Raw genomic sequence first — 20,326 nt, 5'->3', positions numbered from 1 at the left:
TTGGTTTGGTTTGATTTTTTGACATCTGTTTACTCTGCTGTTTCATTTGCTAATTTCTCTTGTTCTATCTTCAAGTTTACTGATTCTTTCCTCTGCCATATTCATTCTGTTACTGAGCTCATCCAGTGCATTTTTTTTTTATTTTGGTGTTGTATTCTTCAGTACTATGGTTTCCATTTGGTTCTTTTTTCTATGTTCTATTTCTCTGGTGAATTTCCCATTTTTTCAAAAATACTTGCCATTGCTCATGGAAACGTTTTTATGACAGCTGCCTTAAAATCCTTGCCTGATAATTCTAACATCAGATGCATCCTGGTGTTGGTGTCTGTTGATTATCTATTCTTATTCAAGTAGTCATTTTGCTCGTTCTTAGTATAATGAGTGGTTTTGTTTGTTTTTTGTACACTGGACATTAGGGAATATGTTTGGAGCCTACGGATCCTATTTAAATGTCCTATTTTAGCCAGCATTTACCTTGTTTAGGTTTAGCACATAGCTCCTAGCCCACTTTTGCAGGCAGTGGTTCCACTGACAGTTTAGTTTTCAGGGCCCTTATAGTACTATTCTGGTGTGATATATTCACCTGTTGCTTCTGGGGCTTCTGCTTGATCTCTGCACGGAGATCTCCCATGGGAGCAGAATGCCCTTCCCCGGGCCTGGTGCTGCTATGTGGGAGGGGTAGAAGCTAGACTGCAGTTTAAAGAGCACCAACTTGGGTCCACTGTTTAGGCTGTTGTTGGGACCCCACAAAGTCACTGCTGGTGCTACCTGCAGGGGTGGAAGGCTCTTACCTGGGCCACCTGGTGCCACTAGGTGAGAGGTAGGAGACACCAGGTCATGGTGTAGAGCATGCTCCCCAGGCCCCCACAATCCTGATTCCAAAATTAATTACAAGAAAGGTCTTTAGAAAAAGTTGTAAGTTATGCTGAATAGCATCTTGGGACAATTTGTGAGAGCTTTTAAAGTGAATTTCACAAGGAGAGAATACCAAAAATGAGGAGAAAATAGAGAATGGAGATATTCAGAGAATGACATTCATGCAGCCAGGAAAAGTGGACTTAATAGCAATGATGCATTTCTCTACATGTGAACTTACGTTAGACAAAACAGAAAGTACTTCCTTGCCCTGAACATACATTTTAACACTGACTGCCTTAGGTCCACTGGCCCTCTCCTTTCAGTCACAGAGCAAATACCTGTTGCTGACAGGCATGGTCACAGGCCTCTGCACTGGAACGTCTTTGAACACTTCACTTCCGACGTTTGCATGCAATGTGTAAGGCGGCATTTCAACATCATACTTAATTCCAAGAGAGTTTCCTCTGTCTCTTGACAGTGGTGGATTAGGCTTTTTGCTGATAGAAAAATCTGAAGAAAATCCTGGTTGTCTGAGAGTTGCTTTTGGTTTTCCTGTGGAGACAGATACACAGAATGGAATGAATCAGCTTCCCCAAACCCCAGCTTCATCACGGCACTCCCCTGAGCAGATGCTCTCTCCCGCTCTGTGCAGAGTGGGCCTCCACTCCCCAAGCAGTGTGTGAGAACGTGAGGAAGTGGCCATGTGAAGCTTGGTCAGTAGAGGAGGTATAGATTGGTGAGTATTTAATGATGAGGTTCTTCAAAATGTGGTTTCATCTTCTAGAATAGCCAGCTACTTTCCCCCTACTTACCAACTAACATTTCAGTGGCAGCCTCCTCATGCTCTTACAAATGCAGCGCACTCCACCTTATCTGGGTCCTCCCACCTCTTCTCCATCAATTTAAACTCTTCCCAGCACTTGAAGTCTGGGTTCGAGTCTCCTCTTCAAAATAAAGGCCTCCATTGCCATTCTGACTCACCTAAAATGCTTGCTGAGGCATTTAGGCATCTATTCTTTCCTATTACCACTGAACTATTTCTTAGAATTCAGTTTCAGGACTGACTATAAATTCAGTAAACCCAGGCTGAGTGGCCTATTTAACACCTTTGTATACTATATAATTCATGTTTGTTTGTTTTTTAAATAGAGGGTTTATACTAAAAGAAATGCTTTGGTAAAATAAGACATTAAATCACAGTTCTTGGTTCATCCAACACTCTGGATGAGGCTTTCCCTCAAAGAACCTAAAATAATAAAGCCAGATTTTTGCCATTAGCTTAATTAAAATCTCCTCTCAGTTATTTTGCACTGAGTAATTATCTCATTTAGTAAGTCAGACTCACCATGTTCACTTAATTTCAAATGGAAGTTCTGGCTTCAGGATTTCACCCTTGACATATGAATGTTAACAACTATAAGTGTTTGTCATGAATACAAGCAATATTTCCATTAATTCTACATGTCAGTGTATGCATATACAGGCTTAAATTTTTTTAGCGCATGAGAAGACCTTACCTTCTAGAAAAAATGGCATGGTTTTCTTTACTCTCATCTGACAATTAACTTGCCGCCCAGTTTTCCTTTTAGAACTCCTCTGACGAGCCACTAGCTGAGCGATTCTCGCCGTTTCTGAGCAGGCCACAGCATAACAGGTGATCTGTTCACGAGAGGCAAAGTGAGAGGAGAAACGTTGTTCAGACACACTAGTGCCCAGAGGCCCGTTTTTAAAAGTGGATCTCAGCGAGTTTCCATGTCCCAAACCAAGCTGTATGCAAATATTCACGCCTCTCCTTGATAATGTTAGAGCAAAACTATATTCTCTACAGAGAAACCAAGTACATGGAATAATTTTCTTTGCTTAAATTGAAAATTTCATTTATTCCTTAACCTGGTACTTATTAAGCATCTACAATGTGCTAGGTACTATGGGGTTAACAAATCAACCAGAAGAAACCTGTGATCTGCATGTTTACCTTACATAATCTGTGAGATACATTTTGTTCAATTTTAAATAACAAGGAACAGAAGCTCAGGGAAGTTAGCAACTCTCCCAAGTCACACAGCTAGGCCAGCTCTCTGAATCCAAAGTAGGTACTCGTAGCTGCTGTGTTGCATTACCCTGCAAAGACCACTCAGTCCTGGTCTTGCCACAGCACAGAGGAGCTGTGACTTAGGGCAAATTAGTTCACCTCCCTAATCTCAGGATTTGCAGCTGTGAAACTGTGTTTCGATCTGGGGCTTTCAAACTGGCCAATGGAGCCCTAGGACTCCATGGAGGTGCTGCAGGGGCCTCACAGTGGCAAGGGTGTGAAGGTCAGGCTGGGCAAATGGAGGGCCAGCACCCTCTACCCCTGCTTAAAACACAGCAGCTCAGCTTTATACCTTTTTGGAAAAAATTAGTGTGACATATAGGATATTTGAAAAAAATATTTTTTAAAAGTACCTAGACTACTAGGACTAGATCATCTCTAAAGTCCCATCTGCTAGGTAAGTCTTTCATTCTAAGCTGAAATCAAGAACAGGAGAGCAAAAACAAGCCAGAACAGGTTCCTACTCTTTGGGCCAGTATTTCTGTTCCTAAAAATATGTTACAAGAATATAATTTGAAAGAAGAAAAGTTACATGTCCAAATATATTCACTAGGGGCTATTCTAATAGTCAAGACCTGGAAACATTAAAAATGTCCAAAATAGGGAAATAAAGAATAAGTTATAGCTTAGTAACTGTATGAAGCATTATTAATTTATTAATTCATTCAGACATTTCATCATTTGTACATTCAACACATTTATTAAGCCCCAGCTATTAGGTATGAAAAACAATCTCTCATCCTCAAGAAACTTATGAAGGAGAAAGACACAAAGGGACTAAGTAGAAAACACTGTGTCAAGCAGTACCCTGGACGTATCATAAAAGGCCAAGTAGAAAGCACGGCTTAAGTGGTTTAACTGTTTAACTCTCTCTGGAAGAATGAGGGATGCTGAAGAAAGTTGTTTTATTAATACAGTATTTAATTAATTTATACCTGCTCCTCACAATAATTATTACAGATTAGGTGAACCTCCCCTTTGACCACTCTCCTGATCAGGAGAGCGAGGTCAAGTGTGAGAATTTAGGAGTGTCTGTTAGCTTGGTGATCAGGGGGTCACTGGTGACCTGAGGAAAACAGTTGTAGCAGGCTTATAATGGATGGGTGTGATGTTTGGCAGTTAAGGTCTCCAGTACAGTTATTTCATTTGTTGAAACTACATAAACCTCAATTTTAAAATTTCTTAATGTGGTCAGAATCTTATTTTTACAACAGAAAGAATTTGAGGCATTAACCAAAGGAACCAGAATCCGGGCTGTGCTCGCATGTTGCGCTCTCTCTCGCTACCAATCCCAAGCCACTCTTCGCTTTCACTTCTATCATAGTTATGAGACTGCAAGTGCCAGACACGCAATGAAGAACTGGTTGACTTTTCTGACGCACACAGTTACCTCCTTACCTCACCAGATCTACTGGTCTCTATCCTGACAACTGCTGGCACACTTCTCAGATAGGCTTCTAGTGTAGGGTAACCTAACTGCTTGAAGGGGATCCAGTCTCCAGTCAAGGATTTGTACTCTCCTTGGAGCCGAGGCAATGCTATTCCATTCTTATGAGACTGTAGAACAGCTCGTAGCATTTTTGAAACCAGATCAGCTTCCAGCATCTTCACCTACAAGAGCACAGTAGAAGATTACTGTGAGATGATTCATTAGCTTGTGAATTCAAGTTGATTTTCAGAGTGTACACTAGATTATTCCATAAATTGTTACTGGATACTTTCTGTGCTGTTACAACACAGGGCAGGAACTGCTAGGGTAGAGAAAAGCACAGAATATTATGAGAATGCAGAGGAAGTTGGAAAGGCTCAAAGACTAGCCTGTGGGAGGAAGATATCAGGGAATGTTTCCCAGAAGAGGGCAGACTCAAAAGAAAACCTAAAAAACAAGAGAGAATCAACCAGGCAAGGAGGAAAAGGGTATATGTGTGTGTGTGTGTGGAGGGGAGGCAGACATGGGGAGAGGTATCAGCCCCAAGTAGAGGGAACAGAAAGTGCAAAAGGCACAGTGGTGAGAAAGAAGGGCATGGCAGGTTCTGAGAGTTCCAGGTAGTTAAATGGCTGGACATGGCTGAACAAAGACTCTAAGCGAAGGACTGAAAGATAGGGATGGAAGGCGTGGGAAGAGGCAGACCCAGAAGACACTATCATATTACACTAATATGCTTGCATTTTTGCCGAAAGTAATGTGGGGCCTTAGGGGGATTTTAAATAGGGGGATAAAATAGTGAGCTCTGCATTTTAGGATCATCACTATTCACTAGTGGAGAAGATAAATTAGAAGGAGACAGATGAATGACTTGCAAGAACACTTAGAAATGTGGAGGACCTGAAAACAGGGTCTTAGGAATAAACAAAGAAAAATCAATTTGAGAAGTAGTGAAGAGGTAAAATCAACAGGAACTGATTAACTGGTTTGGATAACGAGGGAGGTTCCAAGTTCCTGTCTTAGAAGTATGGTGGACAGTAATGACCCACACTGCGGTGAGGCAGAGGCAGGTCTGCAATAATGGAAGAGAGTGAATTAATTCTGGACGTGGGAGTCTGGGATGCTCACAGGGCGGCCACACAGGTATACTTACTAGGAACGTAAGCCAGAGGTCTGAGCTGGTTACAGACTGCTGGCCTTCAGCATGTACGTGGTATTTGGTGACAAGAGAGTCAAAAACAAAGTCAAGGATGGACCTTTCTGGAACGCTGTCATTTAAGGAATGGGCAGAAGAATTATTTATAAAAGGCTGAGAAAAGGGGACCAGAGAACAAGAAGCAGAAAAAGCAGAGTCACAATATCACATGAACAAAAAGAGGAAAGAACCAAGAAGAATGGCATGTTCAAAACTGTCATACACAGCAGACACAGGAGAGAAAAAAAGGAAAGTGACTACTAAATTTTGGTACCTAGGAAATCCATGAGGACCTTGGCTAGGAATTTTCATTGATCAGTAACAATCACATTTCAAAATTAACCATTCAAACTTTCTTTAGACTAATGGTACACAGAACGAAGACAGATTTGGAGAATGACATTCAAGCTACCAGGAAAAGTGAACTTAGCCCTTCACTAAAGGAAGGAGCAAGAATAAGCCATGGACAACTTATATTTTCCTTCACTTTTTCCTCTAATTTGTGACCATACTGTACCATTTCTGTAAGCATCCTGATTACCAGTGTTTTGAACTCTGCATCTGATAGGTTGGCTATCTCTTCATTGCTTAGTTTTATTTTTTCTGGAGCTTTGATCTGTTCTTTCCCTTGGGCCATATTTCTTTGTCTTGGTGGTCTTGTTATGTAGTAAGGGGCAGAGCCTTAGGTAATCAACAGAGTGGGGCTATCCATGTCACTGCATTGTGGGGATGTATGCCAGGGAAGGGTCCAAGAGGGAACAATGCTGCTTGCTCAGCTCTCAGCTGGCTTTGTCACTTCCTCCGGTACCCACAAGCAAATTGGGCCCTTCTGGTGCGGATTCCTGGGTGGGTGATTTTGTGTACTTTCTAGAATCCTGTGGGTCTCTCCAACCAACTCTCCTGTGAGACTGAGAGTTTCTCCTGCCACCTCAACCCACACAGATGTTTACAGCCAGAGGTTTCCCTGCACTGGAACCCTGGGCTGCTTGGTCTGTCTCGACCCCTAGTTGTTCCTCCTGGTTTAACTGCACCTGAATGTGGGACTGCCTGCTCTGCCAGCCTCCGTCTTGCTATGAGTCCTCTCTTCCTGGCTGCCTGTCTCTGCCCCTCCTACTGGTTTGGATGAATGTTTCTTCTTTAACTCCTTGGTTGTTGGACTTCCATACAGTTCAATTTTCTTGCAGTTCTGGTTATTTTTTATTTTTAAATTTGTTGTTGGTTGGGTGAAGAGGAACAGTGTATCTATCTACACCTCCACCTTGGCTGGACATCTGACATGTCTTGAGTTTTAAAAAATATACACACTCTTGCAATCATTACCACAATCAAGATACAGACATTTCTACCACCAAAAAAAATTCCCTCATGTGGCGTGAATAATTATGTATGAGTAAAATGTACAACAATAGCACAAAGAATGAGGGAGGAACTGGAAGTATGCTACTGAAAGGTTCTTATACTGTATATATAGTAGTATAATATTATTTGAAAGTAGAATGTGATAAAGACATAAATTGTAAATTCTAGAGCAACCACTAAAAATTTTTAAAGAGGTATAATTAATAATCTAGTAGTAAAAATAAAACAATAAAAATTCAATTAAAAAGCAGGCAGAAGTAAAGAAACTGAAAGAAGTAATAAAGATGAGAGCAAAAGGAAAATAATAATAACTACAAAGGACAGGGCAAATAGAAAACAGCTAGCAAAATGCCAGATTTAAAACCAATCTTACCAATAATCACATTATATGTAAATGACCAAAATATTGTAATAAAAAGTTATAGATTGGCAGAGTGGATATAAAGGCAAGACTTACCAAATACTATCTAAAAGAAGCCTATTTTAAATACAAATAAATAGGTTAAAAATGAAAAAAAAAAGACATGACATGCTAACACATGGCTAGATTCACATCAGAACAAGGAATATTGCCGGGGCAAAGAGAGACATTACACAGTAATTCGGGAATTAATTCATCAGGAAGACACTACAATCCTAAGTGAGACTGCACCTGCAGTCAGAGCTTCAGAACACACAGCGCACAACCAAGAGAGCTGCAAGAATACACAGATTCACAGTGATGGCTGCAGACTTCAAAACTCCTTTCTCAGTTAGTAGACCCAGTAAACAAAATAATCAGTAAGGACATAGAAGAGCTGAGCAACACTATCGACCAAATTAATCTAACTGGTATTTACAGAATATTCCACTTCAACAACAGAATGCACATTCTTTTCAAGAGCACTCGGTACATTCACCAAGCTGGAATATATTCTGAAACTTGAAATAATCCCTGACCAATTTAGAATAACTGGAATTACACAAAGAATATACTATGACCAGAACAAAATTAAGTTAGGTATCAATGACATTAATATATGTACTGATAAATTTAATGACATACTTCTAAATAACCAACGATCAAAGAGTAAGCCTTCCCCCAAATCAGAAAATATTTTTAAATAAATGAAAACACAATATATAAGCCCTGGCTGGCATAGCTCAGTGGATTGAGTGCGGGCTGCGAACCAAAGTATCGCAGGTTCAATTCCCAGTCAGGCCACATACCTGGGTTGCCGGCCACAGCCCCCAGCAACCACACATTGATGTTTCTCTCTCTCTCTCTTTCTCCTTCCCTTCCCTCTCTAAAACTAAATAAACAAAATCCTAAAAAAAGAAAACAATATATAAAAATTTACTGGTTGCAGTTAAAGCAGCATTTAGAAGGAAATTTACAGCATTATACGGTCGTGTTAGAAAAGAAAGGTCCCGAATCAGTGATCTAATCGACAACCTGGAGAACAAAAGAGAGTCAAGTATAACAAAAGTGAGTAGGAGGAAGGAAGTAATAAAGATAAGGCAAAATAAATACTGAAATGAGGAGACAGATCTGTAATGAAATAGAAAAAAAGTAGAGAAAAAAACTGAAAGCAAAAGTCGTGTTTTTAACATATCAATAAAATTGATAAACTTCTAGGCAGGTTAATCAAGAAAAAAATAGCAAACACAAATACCAAAAATGGGATTGAAAAGGGGGCCACCAATTCATCAGGAAGACAAAACAGTCCTACAGACATTTAAAAGAAAATATTATGAACAATTTATGCCAATACACTTGGAAATTTAGATAAAATAGACAAATTCATTGAAAGGCAAATTCCAAAGCTTACCTAAGAAGATAACCTTATTGTCATAGAATATACTATGTTACACCTGTTAGAGAAACTGAATTTGTAGTTACAAACCTTCACTCAAGGAGAACTCAAAGCCAAGACGGCTTTATTGGCAAATTATACCTGACACTTAAGGAAGAAGTGATACCACTTCCACACAAATTCTTTCCACAAAATACAGGGGAAGGGAGCACTCCTGAACTCATTTTATGAGGCCAGCATTATGCTGAGACTAAAACCAGACAGATGCTACAACAAAAGCACAGAGCAAAATCCCACATGAATATGAATGTAAAAATTCCCAACAAAATGAGGCTGGTCTGAAAAGGCAGGTCTAATCCCATCTTAGAGGCTAATCAGAGGCTTGTCCTTAGAGCTGCCTTACATGAAACCTTCTACTTCCATCCTTGGAAGAACAATTCTAGGTCACTTTCTCTGAAATGGCCCCTCAATCTTCCTTATTTCTGCTCTGAAACATTTGCCAGTAGGGATCTCCTGAATAGAGCACTTAACAAACTCGGAGTTGTTAAGTGCAAACTTGTTAAGGGGGAGGCCCAAACGCCCCGCCCACGCAGCCTGCCTGACTGCCACACGGTATAGTAAAAGCTGGGAAGCTACACCCAGCGCTTGCTCCTTAATCCCACCCTCTTTAAAGGAGGCTTCTTCCTTTGGGACCTAGGCTCTGTCAAGATACAGTAGAAGTCTTTCAGCCTGTATCCTGATTAGCCTGTCCTTCTGTCCCAACACTCTGGTATGTTTCGTGGATACAACGTATGTATTTGCTGTGAGCAACTGATAATAAAATGAAATAAATAAAAAACCAGCGCTGATTTGTGTGGCACAGGAGTGCTCATCCTTATATCTCACTTTCCCCATTCTCTCAAACCACGTGTTTGCTTATCTTCTTTCACTGGCAGCTGATGGATGTTTTCCCGTAAATTACACTTCCCAACCTGACCCGAGACAGGCTCATGGTGTACACACACACCCTAGTTTCACTGTCTTTAACGTACATATTAGCATAGTTACAATCCATAGCTAAAACCCAAAGAAGTTTGATATTTCTTTGATTCCGACTTTGTTTGGGGGAGGGACAGAGGACTACAGAAGGTTGTGCCGTGCTGCCTCTTGCTTGTGTCCCTAAGTTAATGCCACAGTGAAAAGAGCACCTGTTTTTCGTCCCTACTCCTATCATCACCACTGCCGCCACCACCAAGTGATACAAGAAGGTGGCCAGCATCCAAAAGGGTCCCACACGATCTGTGCCCACCCTACTCCTCTGACCTCAATTCCTCCTTCAGGTATTTGCTCAAATGTCGCCTTCTCAGTAAGGCCTTCCCTGGCCACCCTTTTCTAAGTGCTAACAGTTATGCCAGCTGCTCAGGACTCCCTACTCCCCTTTCCTGCCTTCCTTTCCTTCTTAGCACTTACCACCACCACCACCACACACTCATCTTGATTGAATTTCACCACCTGTCTCCTCATCTGGAATGTAAGCTCTGTGAAAGCAGGGTTCTGTAAGGTTTTGGTCGCTACTGAATCCCCAGTGTCCAGCCTACAAGAACAGCTCAGTGAACGGTGAACAAATGAATGAGAAACTCTCCAGCTACCTAACAGCACTGCTCTTCTCTCCTACTCGCTAAAATGTAAACTATTAAAGGAATAATCTTTATTTTTAAATTATTTCCACATTTTAATCACATTCATAACCCAACTGAGATAGCCAACTGTGCCACCAAGCTGTGGTTGGGAAGCCCCAGGGAGCTTATTTCTGGGCCTTTCTTCTCTGGGCCCGTGTTCTCATAAGCAGGCCCAGCTCAGTGCCACAGTGTCGCTGCAAGGAGCCCACACATCCCGGTGGCAGTGAGCACTGCTGGAACACTGCTGTTGCACATGCGTCCCTGCTTTTCAAACAGTGCGCAGATACCATTGGGATTCACACACTCAAGTTGATACTGAATTCACAACAGCTTTGAATAGCAATGTAGCTTATCAACCAATAGACACTGGAAGTACAGCTGCTAGTGTGTGAGGTTTCCCAAATTTTACAAAGGTAACAACAAAAAGGACCTTATACTTGAGAAGACTGGGAAGCAATGCTTGGCACCACATGAATTAGGTATCCCTCCCCTTCCCCCTCCATCCCCGCCTTTTAAAGTATATGCTATTTTCATGGGATACTAGAATTCTCTATTTGCAAACAACTTTCTGGAGGGAAGGCTAGTCTCTTATACTGTACGACTGAGGATCTCGAAGCTGGTGAGAAGCAGGAAAGCTCAGTAAAACCTGGAATGCTAAGTGATTGTATGTCATGTTCAGATGTACATTTTGTTCTCGTGCTTGTCAATTTCTTCCAGTTTGGTCCGCAATTCCTACTTAGCAATACCACTTTAGGCTTTGGACAAAAAGAAAGGTACAACTAAAGCTTTAAAAATCATTATCATTTCCCAGTCTACTATATTGCTTTGATGCTCTAAGTTTTGTTAATTCCGTGGTTATCATGGCACATTTTGAGACTTCCTGAAGATGGCGATGACACTGGAGAACTTTTACAAAAGGTGCAGCATATAAGGATACTTTCTGTAGCTACAAAAATCAAGTTTACCACCTTGGACGTCACCCATTAGAAACAAAAAGGAAGCTTATCATGGGAATGTCAACTCTCAGTGTCTCAATGGCAAACCTTTAGGCATCCCTCCAAATAACTGTTTGAAGTTTTTCTAAAGTGGCTTCCCAAAGTTTTTAAGTTGCCAATATGATCTTTCAAATCCCTTCTCCCTTTTTTCTGTTCTCTACAAGTATTGTGATGCATACATTTAGAGCTTAAGAGAATTCAAATTACTTTTATTTTGAGAATATTATGTAAGCCCTAGTGGACCACAGGTTAGACTGAGTTGGGAGAAATAAGGCTGACCGTCTCTGTTTTAGACTACAGGTTCTCAGGCTAAAATTCTTAAGGATTTCCTTAGATAATGAAGGGGCTTAAGAGAGCTGTTTCAACTGAATCAGAATCCTAAACAACAGAGTAAAGTGGAAGTGGGCCAAGAGAATTATTTACCAGGAGTATTTCTGATTTCAAAAACTGAGCAAGGTCAGTTAGCAAAGACCACAGACGAGGAGGAAGAAAATGGCCACAACAGATCACAACATAATTGAACTTGACTTTCACTTCCTTTCTCTCTTTTTCCTCCTCCTTTCCTTGCCTCTCTTTCTGAATGACAAGAGTTAAAAGTAGAGTTATATGTGCTTACCACAATACCTGACCTCCAGTAGCTACTTAATTAAAAACACTTCCCCAGAAGCATGGTGTGGGTGGGAAATTACCTGTGAATATATGTATTAAAGGGCTAAGAGTGAAATGATATAAGCATTGGTATATTGGAGAAATTTTCAGTGTGGTATTAAATTTGAAATATCAGAATTTTCCCAGATTTTCTTTCTTCCCTCATTCACATACTTATGAACTGGTAAGCTTGGTAAGAAAGCCACTCCTCCAAGTGGCCTTCTCCTCTAAGACTTCTCACCTAAATAGTAGACAAAAAGTCACCTACTGCTTTAGCGAGTGGTCTCTCAACAGAGAGCCCCCGCGGGAGTACAAGCCCACAAGGTCCTCAGACCCTGTCTGGCTGAGGAATGCAGTGTAGATGGCGGGCCCGACCTCAGCAAGGGGAGCTGAGAGACACACGGAATTCTAGGGGGCACCCTCACGCCATCTCCTCCAAACTCTTCAGTTAACTGGGAAAACTGAGGCCCAGGGTAAATATTCCAGGTCTCACGTATTTTTATGGCCAGAAGCACAAGAACCCAGGTCTTCTGGCTCCCAAACCTAGGGTTCTTTTTTGACAGCTGCTCCAAATGCAAAGTAGGCTTCTAAAAGTAAATCTGGCACTTAAAGGACACTGACAGCAACCCCGGGGTATGCCGAACCCTTAAAGTGGCTGCAACAGGGACCCTCCACATTCTGACAGAAGGGTGTGGCACCCAAATCCAAAAGAACTGCCAACTGTTGCAAAATTTCAGTGGTGGCAATTGACACGGTTTATCCTTTCATTTTAACTGCGAGCACCCCAAACTGCTAATATGTACAGGAAGTGGGGCAAGAAGTAGGGGAAAGTAATGCCAAACCTGAGAAAAGCAAGATTTGAGCAACTTCAAGAGCTTAAACTAATTCTCAAAACCGTATTTTGGAAATTCACAGCTTTTTTTTTTTCTTTAATACACCTAAAAATGGTCCTGAGGAAAAGTCTTGCTCTGAAGAACCTGGTTTTGGAGTCCTCTAGACACGCGCCTTCACTGCTGACGGATCCTCCCTGGCTCAGTCATTTGCATTTTATCTGCTTCCCGGTGTTGCTGGTGCCCAAAGGCCTTTAAGCCAAGCTGGTCTGCCTCTCCCCTATGCCTTCTCTTCTCCAAGGTTCTCTCTTCTCAACGATTTCCAATTGTACTGCCTGGCTCATCCTCCTCACTGCATTTTTCATGTCATAAATCTGAGTTGTAGAGTGGCACTAAACCCTCAAAATAAATCTGAAGAATTATTAGGGTAAACTGAAATCACCGAGTAATCTCTCTTTAATCAGCTACTCAGTTCTTAGTATCTGCTAGGGGGATATAGTCTTGGCAACTGGACGCCCTTATCCTTGAAGACACTATTTCAACAACAAGCCAGGCCTCTATAGTCCAGAATGTCTATACTGAAAAGACTTTAGACATCATCCCAAACCCCTCATCTTATAAACAATACACCTGGCCTAAGAGGGAAGGCTTTTTGCCTAAGACCCTTCCACACGATTCCTCATCTTGCAACAGTTTGACATGGTACCTTTTCTTTCCAATTACAGTCTATTTATTACCACCTGAATTACTTATTTACCAACTCTTTTTAAAAGGAAAGATAGTAATTAATGGCTCAAATGGTGAGGTACAATACTTCCATAGAGTATCTTCAGGAAGCAGTTTTCTTTTTTATTGCTGTCACTTCAAACTGCAAATTATGCATGCATTACTAAGTTCATACTACAAATATATAAGCAAGGTCTTTCCATAAATCTATATACTAGAGATGACAAACTAGCTTATTTAGGAGTATGTGCCTTAATCCTATTTATGCTACTAAGTATATGTGACCCTGCGAGCAAGTCACTTCAGATCTCTTTTTCTCCCACAAGAGATGAGGAAGGTGGGCAAGATTTACGGCTCTTGACTCTCTCTGGAGCCCTTGGAGTTCTGAAGGGGGGTATGGGAACCACAGGTTTGTCTCCTCCTGAGAAAGCTGCATAGCTAACACACCGTATTCACTCTGGGGTCCCACTGGGTAACTTGCGCTGATCAGAAGCTCCAATTGGCACATGTACACATTTTCAGCTAAAATGACAAAATAAATTACTTTTAAATAGGTTGTTTGAAAGACAAAACTTTCTTTAAAAATTGGCCCAATGGGGAAATTTTTTTTTAAAAGAAGCTTTTCAGCCGTGGCTGGCGTAGCTCAGTGGATTGTGCACAGGCTACAAACCAAAGTGTCTCGGGTTCGATTCCCAGCCAGGGTACATGCTTGGGTTGCAGGCCATAACCCTCAGCAACCACACATTGATGTTTCTCTCTCTCTCTCTCTCTCTCTCTCTCCCCCTCCCTTCCCTCTCTAAAAACAAATAAATAAAATCTTTAAAAAAAAGAAGCTTTTTCAAAGCACAAAGTGGGAGCAGAGGGCGGAGCTCATAGGTTTTACATAAAGAAAGAAACACCAATTAGGTTTCATTCCACATACCAAGGTATGTCTGTTGTTCCTGCATTTATCTGCCGATCCTAAAAGCGCCCAGAAGCAGAGCACTTTCTCTATGTCCCATCTCAGTTCTTGAAAATGGCACTTGATCCAACAGAGAGTAGTCACTTAGTGTTGGATTAGAAAGTCTTTTTCCTTCTCATTCATACTGTCTCCAACTAGATTATGTTGCACAGAGAACTTAAAGAGAGGTCCTTCAAGAAGTTGAAATCTCTTGGTACAAAATACAATAGTTCATTCAGCCACACTCAATCAGTACACTTAAAAGGGCATTAGCAGAGATTACATTTCATTTCCAATCTACAGGGACTGCAATCTGAAAGCACCACCCACTGCTGCATCACAGTCTCACTGTGTTTAGCCAAGAGGGAGGCTGTGTGCCACCAAAGGGCCCTATACTGGGCACAGGAGATGTGGGTTCTAATCCAGCTGGTCTCAGGAGCAATTCCTTGGGCCCGGCACAGTAATTTGCACGTAATTGATGCTCAGTTAAAGTCAGTGGAGTGGAACTGCAAAAATCTCTACCATGTGCCACTTGATATTACATAGAGAATTTAAAGATGTGTCACTGCTTCCAAGACACTGAAATCCAATTATGTAAATTATGGGAAGTTTGGTGGGAATTAACATTTCCTGACTATCATTCAAAGGATTTACAGTAGTTATCTCACAAAAGCCACGAAGATTAAGCTAAATATTTCCATTTGATAAATAGAAAACCAGGTTCAAAGCAAGTCTGTAACTGTTCAAGATCACAGTAAGAGAAGCTCAGATTCCAAGGTCTGCAAACCCTATGCTAATTGCTGTATGCAGCACTGATACACATCAAGGCAGATCCGGGTAAGTTAGGGACTTGGGTTAAGGTTTCACTGTCTGTCATTAAGCCATTGCTTACCACTAGAAGGAAGACTCTTCTGCAATTTTTCTACTTGTACCATTGGGCGGGGGGCGGGGATGACCTAGATGGGTGGTTTGTTGTTTTGCTTAGTTTTGTTTGTTTTGTTTTTAGGGCAGTTTTCAGAATACTTTTGAGCCAGGACTACTTTTTTTTTTTTTTTTTTTTTTTTTTTTTTTTTTTTTGCGCGTAATATAGGTATTTCCCTTTCCTGCTCAAATCACTGAAATTATTTTGGAGTGATACCCTGGGTTATTAACGAAAAAGTATTACACCCCTCAAGTGGATCAGAGCAGAAAAGTTGTGTGGGCTCCAAACCTCCTCCCATTAAGTTGAGGCTGCAAACCTGACCTTGCTGGATCTTGATGGAAGTTAAGACACAACTCATTCATGGATTCCTATTTCCTTCCGAGCCTGGAACTCTGAGCCCACCCGGTGCTCACGATTTGTTTGAGCGAATGGATGGTGTCTGTGCCCTGCATTACCTTGAGCGGCCTGCATGGGCTGGTCCGTAAAGAAAAGCCCGTGCCCTTCTAGAACTTAAAGCTCCGGGTGTAAAAGAAGGGAGTTCACACAGCCTGAGGCTCGGACAGCCCGGGTTCCGGGCTGATGGCAGTGGCCGGTCCCGCCGGTGCCGGGAACCACTTCCTGGTCAGCGCCTCCCGCCCCTGTCCACACCCCCGCTGCGGCAGTTCCCCCGCCGCTTAGTTGCCCAGGCGGCAGGAGGCTCTGTCCGACTCCCGGGGGAGCGCACCGCCCGGCCCCGAGTGGCCGGGGGAGTCCCACCAGATTCAAAACACTGCGCTCTGGAACTCCAACTCCCCCGGCGCCCGGCCCGTTTCCGGGGGTCGGGACCGCGGCATCCCCTGCGGCTGCGGGGAAGAGGCCCGTTCGAGCGTCGCCCGGGCCACTGTCCCGCCGGAGACACAGGTGCGCCGGGTGGTCCCCAAACCTTGTCCGACTTCGCCCGGCACCTGTCGCGCCCTCAGCGGTAGGACCTGCGCTCACCTCGTTCCGGGGGCCCACGGCTGGTGCCCGCGCCTGTGGACCCAGCTCCCGCCGCCGCCTCCGCCAGGGCCACCGCCGCGGCCGCCGCCCACTTTCGGTTTCCTCTCTCCGCCGAGCTACCGCTGCGGCTCGGGAATCACCTCAAGCCCCCGCCCCGCTCCGCCCCGCCCCGCTCCGCTCCACCCCGCCCCGGGATCGCCCAGCCTCGGCTGTGCGCACGCGCGGGCACCCCGGCTTCGTCCGCCCACGCCGGCGTCCGCGCGTGGGAAGGAAAACCGACGCCGCCTAGCGGTTTCTGCGCGTGCCCACGCACGGGCCGAGGGCGAAGACGATTGCAGAGTGAGCTCGGGAGCGCCTCCTCATGGGCAAAGAGAGTACAGGCGGGCCGGGAGGGACTGGGATCCAGCTGATCTCGGCAGCACCGACGCGCTCCTGCTTGTCGTGTTCATTCTCCCATTAGAAGTTTCATACAACTCTTGCTCGTTTAATTTTTCTTCTGCTAGACAGCCACCTAGTCCGCTCATTTCCCTTAGGTGTTTTTCAAGCATCAGCCTTTCAAGAAGGGTGGCCACACTCTTGAAAATGTCCATCTCTTTCCCTCATATTCCCTGTCTCCTTTCTCTGCTTTCTCTCTCCTTAGCACAGTAAATGTGTTCTAAATCTTTTCATGTCTGCTCTCCTCCTCAGGTTAAAGATCTATAAGCACAGGGATCTTTGTCTTGTTTCCTAGTCTATTTCCAGTGCCTGGTGCATGATAAGGGTGCTACAAATATTTGTCAAATTCATTCATTCTAAGATGATCGAATATTGATTCACTTATTTCTTCTGTACATACATTTTACCAACGTCTACTGGGCATATTGGCTTATATTCCTTAAACCAACAAATGACCCAGCAATTCTATTCCCAGAGTTCACCCAAGAAAAGGGAAAGCATATGTCCTCCTAAAAACTTGGACAAAAATGTTCATAGCAGCATTGTCCCTGACAGCCCAAAATGGAAACCCACAAATGTCCACCAGAAGGTGAAAGGACAAACAGCATATACTGAACACCTGCCTGTTAAATAGCAAACTTCCATGGAGTGCCTGCTCTGCTAAGGCACAAACTTGTGCTTGAGGAGCCTTTGATTCAGTGAAAAGATCTAGTGGCCAATGAAAGGGTAGATGGGAAGTAGATCATGAAAAGCCTGATAGCCCGCGCTCGAGTCTGGGGCTTTTCCCAAAGGCAGTGGGGAATTGTTCAGTTTTCTTTGAACACTGTTCTCTTTTATGCTCCCACATCTAGTTCCTAAGTCCACCCAGTGGCTCTCCCTGACACTCCGTTCTGTCGTTAATAGGCTGAAATTTCAGTCTGTTTCAGAGCTCTCTCTCCCTTCTCCTCCCTCCGATCTGCTGCAAACACTGCAGTGGATTTAATAGACCTCAAGTACAACCAGACCCAGTTTGGACCCTGCAGTGCTTGCAACATCCTCCGGCTCCATACTGAAGATGGGAAACATGTAAAAAGCTGCACCCAGTTGAAAGAATGTCAGCTGGAGCAGGAAATTAGGAAAAACTCCAGAGTCCAGAATGTAAAATACTGTAAATGATAAAACCGAGTGAGTTGACCCTAAGTCTGAGATCCTTCATCCTTGCAAAGGGGTCCCATGTTTGTGCTGTCCTATAGACTAAGCAAAAAGATGTTCTGCAGCTAGGTTTTTTTAAAAAGCAACTTTACCGATAAATACTTTACATATCATAAAAATGTTAATGTACAGTTTGATGAATTTTGACAAATGTGTTCAATCGTGTGTCCACGGCCACAATCAGGATATAGAACTAGTTGATCATTCCACACAGTTGTGACCCTTTTCATTTCATTTCCTCCCCTACATCAGCCCCTCGCAGCCACTGATCTGATTTCTGTCACTATAGTTTTGGCTTTTCTAGAATGTCATATAAGTAGAACGAACCATATGTAGTCTTTTGTGTCTGGATTCTTTCACACCATGCTTTTGAGAGTCACCTATGTTGTCACATACGTCAGAAGCCTCTTCCTTGTTACTGTTGAATTAGGATGCTGCTGTATGCGTGGGTATGTTGCAGTTTGTTCATCTGTTCACATTTGACTCACACGTGTGCCGTGTCCAGGTTGGGACTACTATAATGAAGCAGCTACAAACAGTCACATGCAGATCTTTGTGTGGTCCTGTGTTTTTCTTGCAAAAACACTTGGGAGTAGAATTGTTTGTTGAGGGTAAGGGCGTGTCTAACTTTGTAAGAACTGTCATAAACTGTTTTTTTAAAGTGGCTTCTCCGTTTTGGACTCCCCTCCCACTTACACCCCAGCGATGTAGGAGAGTTTGTGTTGTTCCAGATCCTCTCTAGCACTTAGTATTGTCAGTCTCCTTAATTTTAGCCATTCCAGTAGATATATAGAAATATCATATTGAGGTTTGAATTTGCATTTTCCCTTGACTAATGATACTGAGCATCTTTTCATGTTCTTGGGTAAAGTGTCCATTCCAGATAGACTTTTGACCAAAACATATCAGATGGTCCTCAGAAGTCCCTGGGTAGCTGACATAATCTGGACTGATTAGGAAGTGGTGTTTATTTTCTTTGGGAATGGTTCAAGGCCCAGGGAGTTCTAGAATTAACCCCCATGCCCTGGATATAGTTGGATTTCAGGAGAATTAAGGGACATCAGATATGATACAAATTGCTTACTCTTTAAGCAAAACTGTTCTTACCTTTTGGTGGGGAAGGAAGTCAGTATATGTGAAAGTAACACATAGATACAAAATTGGGTGTGTGATTTCAGAGAAGATCCTGCACTTCCCTTTCTGTAATAACCTCTCTTGAAGTGCAGATCAAGGCCCAGGTGCAAGGAAGGAAGATGAATTTGTTGCCAGCTTATCCTGGGCTGAGAAAGGTGGGAATATTAAAAGTGTAAAACCTCCCTCAAAAGCTCTTCCTGCATTTTTGTCCCTAACTGGGGGGTCTGTTCATTTGGAAAGAACCACATTGGACACAAAATGCCAAAACGCCCCTACAGGGCAGACAGGACCAAACTATTGGTTGAGTTGAATTTCTGACCCTTCCTCCCTCTTCACAGTTCAGCCAGAACCATTTACAATGGAAGGGAGACAACCACCATGGTCAAGAACCTATTTGCCTCTCACTTTTTATCTCACCTGAGGGTTTTTTCTGAGGTGCTTGCAAGATAGCCCAAGAAAGAGACCCATCCTCCCTCTCGGAGCCTCTTGGACTCTACAGCTGCCACAGGCAGCTTTACCAACACCCTTTCCACTCTTCAAAATTGAGAGAGGCAATTTTAGGGACCTCTGGTTGCCCCCAGCTCGCTTCCCATCTGAACTCATCTGTTTCTTCTGTATATGTCGTCTTCAAAAAGAAAACCTAAACTCTCACTTCTGTCACCACATGTACCAGCAGCTGAGCCTCAGGGACTTGCTTACAACAGTATTCAGTGTCTTGAGCAATTTGTCTCCCAGGAAATCTTCCTGACGCCCCACCTGAAAGCGACTCCCCCTTTAGCTGAGCTCTCGCGGCACCTGACTGGTTCCTCAAACGCGCTGACAGTGGAGGCGAACGTAGGAGGTGGGTCCACGTCTCATCTCCCTTGTGAACAACTTGAAAAGAATTTAGATTTTATTCATCTTTTTTTCCTCTGAGTTATTGCATCGCAAATAATTTTAGTGATAATAATTTGTTTTGAAGCTAGACAACAGGTTCGAAGTTGTGTCTGTGGATAAAACCCAGTCTCACTGGAGCTGGTTGTTTACATAAGGTCAGAAAAAAAACAGGTCCAGGACAAAAGCGACCTTTGGACAGACCTGCTCTTGGTTAATCACTGACATCGTGACTGCCCCCTCTCCTATCAGCTATGGCCTCACCAGCAA

General features: G+C 43.0%; 1 protein-coding gene across 2 annotated transcripts in view; it reads right to left on the bottom strand.

Moving 5' to 3' along the window:
- TDRD7 (tudor domain containing 7) overlaps positions 1-16,535 on the bottom strand; it is a 61,776-nt gene extending 45,241 nt beyond the window's left edge. Inside the window, exons 1-4 of one of the 2 annotated variants that reach the window (XM_028527744.2) lie at positions 16,424-16,535; positions 4,349-4,561; positions 2,376-2,517; positions 1,197-1,410 (exon numbers count right to left, since the gene is read on the bottom strand). In XM_028527744.2, the coding sequence (XP_028383545.1) occupies positions 1,197-1,410; positions 2,376-2,517; positions 4,349-4,555 (563 nt within the window). In that variant the 5' untranslated portion in view covers positions 4,556-4,561; positions 16,424-16,535. Of the gene's footprint in view, positions 1-1,196; positions 1,411-2,375; positions 2,518-4,348; positions 4,562-16,423 lie in introns of those variants that run through there. The other variant, XM_036021952.1, reaches the window with a different exon arrangement.
- Positions 16,536-20,326: the final 3,791 nt, after the last annotated feature.

The sequence above is a fragment of the Phyllostomus discolor genome, chromosome 3 (assembly GCF_004126475.2).
Source record: "Phyllostomus discolor isolate MPI-MPIP mPhyDis1 chromosome 3, mPhyDis1.pri.v3, whole genome shotgun sequence".
NCBI classification, from domain to species: domain Eukaryota; kingdom Metazoa; phylum Chordata; class Mammalia; order Chiroptera; family Phyllostomidae; genus Phyllostomus; species Phyllostomus discolor.
Note: the sequence above shows the minus strand (reverse complement) of the source record. Positions and strands in the feature narration are given on the sequence as shown.